This window comes from Nestor notabilis, unplaced genomic scaffold, assembly GCF_000696875.1.
Source record: "Nestor notabilis isolate BGI_N333 unplaced genomic scaffold, ASM69687v1 scaffold7036, whole genome shotgun sequence".
Lineage (NCBI taxonomy): Eukaryota > Metazoa > Chordata > Aves > Psittaciformes > Psittacidae > Nestor > Nestor notabilis.
In genome coordinates this window covers 10,053-22,989 of record NW_009933246.1, presented here as the reverse complement: position 1 = coordinate 22,989, position 12,937 = coordinate 10,053, and the positions used below count along the sequence as shown (strand labels likewise).

At 42.6% G+C, this 12,937-nt stretch overlaps 1 protein-coding gene across 1 annotated transcript in view; it reads right to left on the bottom strand.

Moving 5' to 3' along the window:
- The window catches only part of TRPC4AP (transient receptor potential cation channel, subfamily C, member 4 associated protein), a gene marked incomplete at its 5' end in the record, with an annotated part of 23,151 nt that extends 10,503 nt beyond the window's left edge, over nt 1–12,648 (bottom strand). Inside the window, 8 exons of the mRNA XM_010016780.1 lie at nt 1,446–1,588; nt 3,524–3,718; nt 5,627–5,828; nt 6,316–6,444; nt 7,930–7,985; nt 9,106–9,163; nt 12,165–12,281; nt 12,520–12,648. Of these exons, the coding sequence (XP_010015082.1) occupies nt 1,446–1,588; nt 3,524–3,718; nt 5,627–5,828; nt 6,316–6,444; nt 7,930–7,985; nt 9,106–9,163; nt 12,165–12,281; nt 12,520–12,648 (1,029 nt within the window). The remainder of the gene's footprint in view (nt 1–1,445; nt 1,589–3,523; nt 3,719–5,626; nt 5,829–6,315; nt 6,445–7,929; nt 7,986–9,105; nt 9,164–12,164; nt 12,282–12,519) is intronic.
- Nucleotides 12,649–12,937: the final 289 nt, after the last annotated feature.

Here is a 12,937-nt window from a genome sequence, read left to right as displayed (position 1 = left end):
GCTGCTGGACATCTCCAAGTATCACAGCTGAGGAAGCATGCAGCTCCTTCCCACCTCACCCCACACTACCCTGACAGACTGCAAAGCTTGGAGTCCTTTGGTGCTCCCTCACTTTAAAATGCTCTCAAACACTTTGGTCTAGTCACAAGCCTCCAACAACAGCAGCTCTGAGGAATCTCTCTGAACAGAGCACTCCCTATAGTCCCTCAGTGGCCAGCGTGGCACAAGCACAACAGAAGAAACCAAGTGTACAAGCTGCATTCTTGTGGTGAAATCAGGCAGGGATCTATTATCCTCCCAACAGATCCATGCTCTGGTAGTTTTATGCCCAACAGAAACAGTACTTCTAAAAGCAATGACAACAGGATTATGAGTTTCTTACGGCACTGATTGTGGTTCCTGCAAGAATTGCTAGTTTCCTCTGGTTACTGTTCAGTATCCACTGCAGGTTCAGAGTGAGCAGGTTAGTTATGTCTGGGACTGTACTACAAAAGCACTTCTGTTTTAAATTCAGATTAAGAGATTTGAGAGACTGACTGTGCTATTTGTGACTCCTAAACAGCATGAGGTTATTAGTAAAGAATAAAATAGTCAAAGATAAATGTGCTCAAGCAACAGCCCAGCACAGCTATTCTTGCCTAATACAAGAGCTCTTCAACAACTCAGAACAATCTGATCCTCCCAGTCTCTAGGGCATCCAAATGTCCCTGCTATTCCAAGCTGCTCTGCTGAGCAGGCTGCCAGTGCTGGAAATCAGTCAAAACTGCACCAACAGATTGCTTTTCTTTTCCCTTCACAATACACTTTTGACCAGTTTCTATCAAACTACAGCCAAGCTATAGAGACTGGTTCTCCATAAGCCTATGGAAGGCAGGGAACACATTATTTTCCATTCTGAAAGCAACAAATGCAAAAGGAACAGAGGAGTGGGATTTCTAGGCAGCCCCTAGTGCAGACAGCCCTGAATTGTGTCCTCCCAGCTGAGACATAGGAACCTACTGCAAAAACCACCCAGTCACCCCAGAGGATTTCCAGAAGTGAAAGCAGCCAGGGAAGGGGAAGGATGAATGGGCTCTGAGCAGGTCATCAGTGCACCAGGAAGGGGAAGAGCACCTGACTGCAACTCCTGAAGCATCCAGGTACACCCAACACCCTTCCTTACACACACAGGATGCCTCATCCAGGAGCATCCTCCTGCATCAATCCTGCATCAGAGCAGCAGCTCTGCAGACACACACTGCTCACACAACCTGTGTCAAGCCCTGCCCAATGGCTCGTGCTGGCTCTCAGCAATGACATTTGTGCATCCTTGGGCTGATGGGATTTTCCCACCTTTACACCTTGAGCTTCGCCCCTCATGTTTCTGTGCCCATGACCTAACTCATGAGTATTGAGGTTTAAAGAGATACCACCTTCTGCACAAGTGACCCTTTTCAAGTGCTCACCTGATTCCTTTGTCTCCCCATGAGCAGCACGCAGAGAACATACAACACCTCCAGCTTATACATGATCTCGTGCATAATCTTCATGGGCTGTGGAAGCTGTGCTCGTGTCGAGGTGTTGGCCAAGCCACTCTCATCTGATGACTCTGAACAAGATGGCAAAGATGTAAGCCTGAGGCAGCTTCAACAGCAAAGGATTTGTAGCAGTTATTACTTGTACACTGAAACACTGCAGGTGTAAAACCAGCACATCTGCTTGAATCTTAACTAAAAGTAGTGCCATGCAGCGAAGAACCAACTTAAATTAATTGCTACGGAATAGAAAATTAGAGCTGCAATAAAACAAAATTAGATTTCTTAAAATTATTTATTTTTTCCATGGATGAAGGGCATCATCTACCTAAAATAAGAAGGATCACCTCTATGAATTAGTAGACTACTGCACCAGAAAGGACATGGCAGAAGAGGTATTAAAAGTAGGGGTGAGATTATCAGAAGCATTTACTATCTGTCTGTTCTCATTTCATACCTCAGCATCAGTATACTAGAGCCCTGTCTAGAATTATACTGCGAAGAGCAGAAAGAGAATATAACAAGCCATGTCAGGGGGTTGGAACTAGATGACCTTAAGGTCCTTTCCAACCCAAACCATTCTATGTTTGCAAGATAAAAATCATGAGTGACACAGAGAAAGTAAATAAGGACATAGTGAAACCTGCAGGTTGCAGTTCAAAAAGGAGTTAGCTCTTTACACAAAACATAACTAAGGGCTGAACTGTCCTGCCTCAGGACAGCATGAATGTTTGTTGAACCCATCTGAAGAAACAGTAACTATGCAGACACACAAAGGAAGGAAACCAGCAAAGGCACAACAGTGCAGATGTCACCTCTGACTCAGAGTCCCCAAGCCACAAGCCACTGGGGACTGAGGCAGTGTTCTGGGAATGTGCATCTGGGTTTGCTTGCTGGTGTTGTGGGTCATGACTGGGCATGTTCCACCTCAGCCTTGTGAATTCTGCTCCAAACACCAAGTGCTCTCTGGTTTCACAGAATCCCAGACTGGTTTGGGTTGGAAGGGACCTTAAAGCTCAACCAGTTCCAACCCCCTGCCATGGTCAGGGACACCTTCCACTAGAGCAGGTTGCTCCAAGCCCTTGTGTCCAACCTGGCCTTGAACACTGCCAGGGATGGGGCAGCCACAGCTTCTCTGGGCACCTTGTGCCAGCGCCTCAGCACCCTCACAGGGAAGAGCTTCTGCCTCAGAGCTCATCTCAATCTTCCTTCTGGCAGGTTAAAGCCATTCCCCCCATTGTTCTTTCCACCAAGCTGATGTGTATAAAGCTATATGCAAGATGCTGCTATTCACTTATTTCATGAGGGGTTTTGTGTATTTTCAGAAGTTCTAATAATTAATTGCTACAAAATTAATGAAGCTGGGTAAGAAGAAAGTTTTCTAAAGCAGCACAGTAGCAAAGATTTAGGTATCAACATTTGGGGACCATTCTCATGATGTTATCAAGTACTTGGAGTTCTCCAAGACATACACTGGAGTTTTGTAATACTGAAGGGTGAAGAAACAAACCCCATGTTTACTTCAAAGCATTTTCTAAGGCTGTATTAACACTTCCACACACTCAACCTGGAACAATTATTTTATTTCCTAATTAATTAACTTAATTTTCCTGGCACTACCTTTCCTTTTAAAAGAAGGGATCACTTGCTTGTAATGAAGTATTTGGACCTAAAGCCATCAGCGTAAGTTTTAGAGCAAAATGCTGGTGAGGTCACTTCCCTCAGGCATGTGTTATTTTTGTCACTCCAGGGGAGTTCAGTGCTGAGGATGTACAGTGTCACAGAGTTATTTAGGCATGCAAAGGGCACATTTCCTTCTGCTAACTTTAGTTCATGAAAAAAATAAACAGTGCTACATGAAGACAAAACATGAGTCAGATCTAAATGCTGAGCTGGTGGTTTTCCAAGGAAGAAAAGGGGAATCAAAGGAAAAGCAACACATGGCAAACACTGTAGAAGGTTAAGGTATGCAGCAGCTAATGGTGGCTAGAGGAATGCAAGCCAGATACCTGTACTGCTCTGCTCTGCCTCTTCATTTGCCACTCTCATCAGTGTATCAAGCACTAGTGCATTGTCCAGCCCCAGCCAGGTGTACCATTCTTCCAACTCCTGGAGGAAGCTAGAAGTACCTGTTGTTTCAGACACCTTCCTTGTTGCCAGTTTGCACAATCGCTCAATGAAGCCTGGAATATTCAGAAGTGTAGCTGAAAAGAAGAAATTAAAAGTATTTATTATAATTGAAAATAACCAACACAACACTCGTCACATCCTCTATACCACAGGGTACCAAAACATCTCCATTAGTAATACGGAAGAGTACAGAGAAACTAATTCCATCTGGTTAAAAAGATGCAAAGATGGAAGAATTCAGTGCACTCTGCTATTAAGGACTGGGTGTACATACCCTAGGAGTAATTCAATCAGTGTTATACTGGTTTGTGTATCTAGTTCTACCCTACTCTAACTGCTTGTTTCCAGCTGGCACTGCTGGTTTCCAGTCCCCAGTGAGTCAATACCAAGGAACTTACCTGGCTGAAAATCAAGCTGGCAGAAATAAGGCAGCAGCCCTTGGAAGGGGCATCTCCACCTCCCCTTCCCTCTGTTGTGTGATGCTACCTCCTTCCTTTACCTCCTGTGGTGTGTTTCATTGCACACTGAACCAGCTCACTTCAGTAGCTGGGTAGGAAGCTGTTACCTTTTTAAGTATGGTTGCTAGAATTAGTTTTTCATGAAGCAAACCAGATGCGAAACACATGACAGCAGCCCCAAGTTAGAGGGTGTTAACTGTGGAACTGCACCCTCAGAAACAGCAGTTCAAGGACAGAAGTCACTGGTCTGCAAAACGTTTGGGGAGATGCATTTTGTCCTAAAGTTTTCAAAGAATAACTGAATTACAGCCCTTTTTGTTACAGATACATGGCTGAGCCTTCACTTCACACTGCAGAAGCAACTAGAAAAGGACTATGGGAAAGAGGTGAGATTCTGCCTGCTGGTACCACCTCTAAAAGGAGCAGCTCCCATATAATTTTAACATAGAATATGCTTCACAGTCTTAGATACAGTGCAATTAGCAAACAAAAATTGATTAAACACTTGCTTGGCTAAGTTCAGCTCTGTAGGATCCAAGCTTATTCAGTTAACTAAACTTCATACCCACATCTATGTGTACTTGTCCACTGCTCTTTAAAAGCAAGCTCTGGTGATCACAAGGCAGAAGACAATACAAACCCCTTTAAAGCTTCTCTCAGTTTCTGCTGGGATACATCACATATCTGTCTTTCCCTGGATGTTGTAGAGGTGGCAGCTGTTACAAATGAAGCTTTGCTGTTCATGCCTAACACAAAACATTGGAAGACAGGAAAACCAGCTCCAAAACCCCTTTTTCCACTTCCCAAAATTGCTTGGCATGGGCCTATGCAAACATCTGCTTCAGAAGCACAAAAGTAGAATTAAAAAAACCAGATTCTACATTTGAGGGTACTTTAATTTACATCTCAAATTCATACTCATCCTTCTAGGCAAGACTTCCACATCTGAAGGACTCAGCAAAATAGGGAAACCAGTCCTGTGCCCAAAGTTAAAGCTGATACTAGACCCACAGATTTCCAAGTCTGCTGTGCTAAAGGGGGGCAACATGATTAATATTAAACATACTTTTCTTGTTGATAGAGACAAGACATCCTGCTCAGGATAAGGTCAGATAAAAGCAGAGAAGGAATTACTCCAACAGCAACCATGCTGAATGCAGTTTTAGTTCAGGAATTCCTATTTTGAGGAGGACATGGAACTACTGAGAGTTGATAAAGGGAAGGCATTGAGGGATAGAAAACAAACCCAATTATTTTAAGCCATTCAGTTCATCAGAGAGGGCTGAAATGACAGAAGTTAACTCACCTATTTACCAACATTCCATGAAACCAAAAGCTACAAAGGAAGTTTCATTACCAGAAAAGATTGTTTCCAGGAAACTGCTTGAGGAAAGAGAATAAATACAAATGCTTTGCAAGACAGACTGCTTACAGTATCCTCTGGAAACACACACTACAGATGGGACAGAGGGAAACTTTACACTGTTGAGATTCTTTTGTGTTTGTTCCCAGTGTAACCATTACCTTGATTAATTTCAGCTCGAGAAGGACCCAGGTTTTTTTTCTGCTGGGCATTTTTGGCAAGCAGTGTGTGCTTGTCATCACTCCCTGGGTCAAGTTCTGAAATGGTGACAGCAAGGATCCTGCAGAAGTTCGCAAGCTGCTGCTGATCAAAACTGGACACCAGGCTCGCAAGATTGGGAATATCATCCAGTTGGATCATTTCCTGGAGGAGGCAACATCAACAGAGTAAGCCACACGTGATAAGGTGGCCATGGAGCTGTTGGAGCAAGTCCAGAGGAGGCCACAAGGATGATAAGGGGCTGGAGCACCTCCCATACGGAGACAGGCTGAGAAAGTTGGGGCTGTTCAGCCTGGAGAAGAGAAGCTGTGTGGAGACCTCAGAGCAGCCTTCAGTATCCAACCCTCTCCACAAACTGTACGTAGACATTTCATTCAGGGTTTTCCCAGGGTTACACTCACCCCCCACTATCCTCTGCAAGCTCTGCAACAGCATTGCTGGTATGATACCACATGCATCACTTGGCTGCTGTAGGAAATGTGACTGAAGTTAATGATCACTGTTAACAGGCAGGTTTCAAACAAGCTACAAGAGGTAAGGATGCCTCCTCAGAGGATTATCTTCAGCAACTCAGAGACAGATGTCTTTCCTGGCCTGAAAAACCATGCAAGGAAAGAAACCAGCAACTAACCTTTTTAACTCCCAGGATATCTTCAATGAGCGTTGCAGTTTGTAGGAATGTCTTTTTGTTTGTCATCAGTGTAAACAGGAACAACACAAAGTCGTTTCTTTCTGCCAATCGCCTTGTGACTCCTTCCGTCTAGAGAGGAGCAAATGCACACACAGACCCAAAGTCAGAGCCCTCCTTGAGAAGTCATCTGTTACGAGCACATGCAGGACAGTTTAACAGATGATGTGTTATTGAACCTGCTACCCCGGAAGCCAGGAAACATTGTGTTTATGGTGACCAAAACTAACCCTTGTCCTTGTCTGAAGCTAATATGCAAAAACAACAGGCTCCATGATGAGAGGCTTCTTCTCAAGGCAGTTGTTTACTTGCCTGAATCAAAAGGAAACATTACATGCCTAGAAATACCTCAGAGAGGCCTCTGGTTCCCAATGCAAACCGTAACCAGCTCCATCCGATGGTATGTAAGCACAACCCAGATTGCTGCCAGCACTGCTCCCAGCTTGGCAGAGCCTGAGCAACCAGAATCAAGCACTGGCCTCACTGAACTCAGTGATGAACCCAAGTTCATGCTTTTCCATGACTTTTGGATTCATCATTGAGTTCATTAAGGTCAGCTTTCATGCTCTGATCTCTGCTGAAAGCACAGCCAGTCTTTCTTGGTATTAAACGTAACTTAAAGCTACATCCTTACCACTTGCAAAGCTGTCTGTTAAATATAACTGACACATCACCAGTGCTCACAGATCTAGATACTTCCTGAAGATTTACACATAAGCCTAAGAACAGTTAATATTGCACTGACATTTCTGTGATCCTAAATGCTTCTTATTCAAGAGAATAGTTATACTGAATTAAAACAGCTATTCTATACATTGCAAACGTGTTTCTTAGCATATTGTGCTATTCACTGTTTGCAAAAGTTGCACTATATGCAGTCAATCATCATGTCAGTCAGGAAAAGAGTATTCCCTCTCTTCCCACTCCCATGTGCACACATAGCGAGAACATGATCTACTAAGGCTCCGGCTCTTGAGACCAGGTTGATATCTTTGGAAAAGCTCCAAGCCAGTAACTGCCTTTTCTTAAGTTTCTGCTCCACAGTGCTCCCTGGGTTATGCCATAATGAAATGTGGGATTAACGTAATCCTGAGGATGTTCCCTGCATGCATCATCCAAGGCATGTGCCTTTAGCTTCAGCATTTTAAAGGCAAGGAATTGTAACAGGCCTTTAACCCAGCATCTTCCTTAACACTGATCTGCAATCAACCAAACTGAATATTCAGCACATGAAGGAGGAGCAGAAGCCAACTTAAAACACTTTGCCAGCACCATCACTGAACAAGACGAGTTAGCAGGCATCCATTCCCAGCTGCAAATTTCAGGTTTGAATACAACATGGCTTTCCTATGGAAACATGGACACAAAGAGGCAAACAAGAGGATTTAAACTAAAATGTGGTTAAGGACACAGAAATAGAATAACACATCAAAATAGAAGGTGATCCTATATTTAGCTGAAGGAATTTTAAGTTTGAGTTTCAAAGAATGTGTATGTTTTCTTATCAAGTGGCACATGTAAAACATGACCAGCAGAAAACACAGCAGTGGTACTTACACATATACATGTGTTGTACAGTATGCTTAAACAGTCCTTGATGAGGTCATCACTTACTGCAAAGGAGAACAGAGACACTCAATAGCTACGTGCTGCTGAGGAACACCAATGTTCACCATAGTGACAACAACAGCTATCCAACAGTGAGAATTTCAAGCTAACTCCTAACTCAGATTGTAAGTACAAATGCTTTGGAGGATGGAAAGTAGAGAAAGAAACACTCTATACCTGACCTGTTCATATGGTTTCTTCCCAAGCTCCTCTTGGCACTGCCTAAGACCGCAAAGATGTACTGTGGTTTAGAGCACTTCTTAGTGACACACAAAAGAAAATGATATGGGTGTAAACAGTATTTTAGGAAACATATCATAGATCAATTCAAAATCTGTCAATATGAGAAACTCCCTAGATATGTATTAGTTCCAATTATTAAGCACGGAGGGAGTTTTCTCCACACAGCATCAGGAATTCAAAGCAGAGCTTTCAATCTCATTTACTCCAGCATTTTAATATTCCAAGTATGTTTTCAGTACAGACATACAACAGTTACCTCCAGCTGAAATTCAGGTTACTTCACCTTTGAAACTCCCTGGCTGCTGGGCACGGAGTGTACCATGATATTTCCTTTGCTCAGAAGGGTTCAGGGAACCAGAATGACAGACAGGAGAAAGGAAAACACTAAACCAAAGCTGCTCCAGTGGGAAAGTTGTGCTGAAACTACTGCACCCCACTGGCAAGTTCTCCTTCCGGCAATCTGGAAACTGGTTACTATGCCTAGGTCAGGAAAACAGCATCATTTTCATTATCTCACAATCTCTGTACCTCCTATCACATCAGTGATGTTTTATGGATTATTAATAACTGTTAACAGCAGCTACAGCCACAATAACAATGAAAGTTTCCACTGACTGCAGATTAACTGCACTGAGGGATGTTATGCTGAGTGCATGAATGCACTGAGCTATGCTTTACAACAGGTGACTATCCTAAATCCCACCATGAATCAGAACTACAGAGAACAAAGAAATCAATAATTCATTTAGGAACAGGAAATCACTGCTATGGGAACAGAGAAACAGAAGAATTTCTGTCTGAATAAGGACAGAAGGCAAGATAAATTACTACTTACTACTTAAAATAGATAAATTACTACTTACTTTTTTATCATTTACTTACTTTTCTGTTTCTTTTTCTGTGTGATAAGAGTTGGTCTCATAAGAATTTCTATTAAAAGCTGTAGAAACAAGAGAAAGTATTAAGGGAATAATCATTGATACACAAATAACCAATTCATCTGTCAGTGACAAATCCAAACTTAGTCCTGTCTCTGCTGAAGTCACAGAGGTGAATACTGGCAGCTCTACAATCAAAGCCCACTCATGTCAAAGTCACCTTGACAAAAAATAGTTGCATTTACCTTAAAGAAATAACAACAGTTGTATAGGACAATCTTCCACTGGCAAGTTTAGTTTAGTGTGTGGTGTCCCTGCTCATGGCAGGGGGGTTGGAACTAGATGATCTTAAGGTCCTTTCCAACCCTAACTATTCTATGATTTGAGCTGTAAAGAGTGTAATTTCACATGCATCAAGATAACAAAGATGGCTATCACACATCTCCCAGAATAATGAGTCTCTACCAATCACCTGCAAGAGATGCAAATTTAGCATCCCAAAGTGTTGCTGGGTTTCAGAATACATTCCTGGCCCAGACATAACCGAACTCGGTTGCTCCATGTTTTAAACTCACCACCAAAGAGGAAGCCACTGCTTCTGTGCATGCACCTCGTGTGTGCTGAACATCCACATTTACAGAGAAGTGAAGTATTACTTTCCTTTCTATGCCAGGAATGTAACAGTCAGCTTTCCAAGACTAGGGCTATGGTTCTGATAGTAGAGGTTCAGATAGTCCAAGGTACAGAACTGACCTTTAGCTGTTCTAGCAGTTTATTTCAAAATGAGATTAACCCCTGGAAGGGACTGATGATTTCTGCAAGATGCATTGCAAAAAACTCCCTAGTTTTAAAATTCAATTTAGAATCAAGAGCAACGTAGGCATCACCTGGCTGAGTCATGCCAACTGGGAACATACTTGTATTTTACAACCTACTCTCTTTACTTGTCCCAGTTTAACTTGATCTTTTAATGAACCACCTACCCAGACACAGAGGAAAACACCTGATAACACTGGAGGCACTGCCCATTTTAAGCACTGACAAATAAATGAACAGGCAACTTTAAAGATGTTCTGGGTTCAGCTGTAACAGTTGTTTATCTTCCCAGTAGCTGGTGCAGTGCTGTGTGTTGGCTTTAGTCTGAGAACAATGCTGGTAACACACTGATGGTTTAGCTGATGCACAGTAGTACGCACCCTGATCAAGGACTTTTCAGTCTCCTGCTCTGTCATGAGAGGGGCACAAGAAGCAAGGAGGGAGCAGAGCCAGGACACCTGACCCAAAATAGCCAAAGGGGTATTCCATACCACAGCACTTCATGCCCAGTATAGAGACTGGGGAGAGTCACCTGGAAGGCCCAGATCTCTGCTTGGGTCAGGCTGGGTATCGGTCAGTGGGTGCTGAACAATTGTGTTTTCTGAGCATTCATTTATTCTCTTGTTGTTTCCCGTTATCATTACTGTTGGTATTCTTTCTATTATCACAGTATACTCATATCTCAGTATTAATTTGATTCTCCTCCCCACTCACCCCTGGGGAAAAGGGGGAGGTGAGTGACTGAAAGGTGCTGCACTACTGGCTGGGCTTAAACCACCACAAAAGAGGAATATACACTTTATAGAATCCTGGACTGGTTTGGGTTGGAAGGGACCTTAAGATCACCCAGATCTAACCTTCTGCCATGGACACCTTCCACTAGACCATGTCATCCAAGACGCCGTCCAACCTGGCCTTGAACACTGCCAGGGATGGGGCAGCCACAGCTTCTCTGGGCACCCTGTGCCAGGGCAGAAGAAGAAAGGGAGCTGTAAGATCTTATTTCTTGGAATGGGGCTGCATTCAGATCCAAGCTCCATGAGGCTCCTGTATCAGTTCATGTGTTTGTACTCTTGGGTAGTATTTTGCATTCATATGAAGGCAGGAGACACAAACGTGCTGTCTTGATGCAAAGGCTGTCAGTATCCAAAAATATTTTAAGGAGTCTCCTGTCACACATTATAGCATACAGAGCACACTGCAGATTTAGTTTCCTTCAAAGTCACTCATGCTTCACAACTCAAAGTGCAACTGCAACGTGGAATCAGCACATGGTATACATAGAACCAGCAGATTACGCTCCTTCCCTTTCAAACCCAGCAGATTATGCTCCTTCCCTTTCAAAAACACATAAAGCTGGCTTCTACAACTGCCTTTAACTGCATTAAACCCACTTGTATCAGCCAAATCTCTGGCCATAGTGCCAGGTAATTAAAGGGTAGCTGATACTCCCCATCTCCAGCCCAAGTTAAAAAAAAACAAACCAAAACCAGCTGACAGGATACCAGCAATTAAGCCAGTACTGATTTCAAAACAACATAACCTAAATGTAAGTTTTACTTAAGTAAAGGTATGCTAAGAGAGAAGTAGCAAAGATAATGTTTAGTTAGACTGAAAAAATAAAAGGGGGGTGCCAACTGGTTCACTGGAAAACACATCTAATGAAGTCTAATGAAAGTAGAAATCCCACAGTCTGTCACCATTCAATTGAGCAAATGGGTATTTGTATAATGTTGAATAAAGATAAAACTACAGAATGTCTCCAGAAACCTTGGAGGTCTGTTTAAAATCTTTTCCATAGAGGAAGCAGTCCCTTATAGCATTCCAGCTATAAACATAGACAACCTGGCTAAAGGAGGGCACCAGTGTGCTTAAAGAACCACCACACACCCTTCAGGGGCAAGGGAAAAGCTCAGTGCTCTCATAGCAACTGTAGTAATCTCACAGCTAGAAAGCATTTGAAACTGTTTGCACTGAGAACATAGAGAGTGCCTGAAGAAACAGCCAGGTCTTCTATATCATAAAAGAAAAAGCACCTCACTTTTGATGATGGAATACCTCCGAAAATAGGCCCTTTTCACATTTTGATTAACAGAAATGGGCACAATTCTAATGTTTAACATCAAATCAGTAAAGTCATTTTACAGCTTCTATTTAGAAGCTTCAAAGGTCTCAAAGACCTCACGGATTTCTCGGTGCTACAACTGTCATGCAGAAATCTTTTGATATTCCTGAAAAAACACTTACATCGACTCCTCCAAATAAGTCAAACGTGTATGTATTTGGGAAAGTGGACTCTTGAGCAGCTTTTTTATCTTCTGTAACAGATGCCACTGCTTCCATTGAAAGAAGTGGGGAAATTTCCTGTATGCAAAAGAAGGTTCAAAAAGAAAACTGGTGATGAGTATAAGCCAAATGTCTCCAACTACCTGTGTGATCTACTGACTGATCCATGACACATTCCCAGCTCTCACCTAGTAGCCAACTGACAGATATTATCATACAAACAGTAAATACTCTAGAAGATAATCACAGTAGACTTTAAAGAAAGCAACAACAAAATAATCCCCAGCTTTCAGGAAAAACAGTGTAGACACAGTACCTTTAAGATGCTTTGGCACTGGGAGAAATCACTGTTTGGGTGGCTATGTTCATACAGCTTCTGCAGCAGCAAGGGAATGCCACTCCATTTTGCTTGTTTATCTCTTTCCTTTAGCAAGGCCTCTGTGATCTGCAACAAAGGAAGCACAGAATTTCCATGTATCAAATGCTTCATAACCAGGAAAACAACATTATCACCTCCCCAAAATGTCAGTATCAGAATATCACACAAAGAAGTTTATTGTACAGAATACCATCACAAATCCTGTGCCTTCTTCCATGCAGCATTTACCCAGGACTGACAGCAGCAGAATTTTAGAGATGGTCAAAGTATTTTGAGCAGGAGGGGGCTAAAAGCAGATGTTATCATTGAGAGTACTTCATCTCATGCCATATTTTTACACTGATCATAGAGTTTA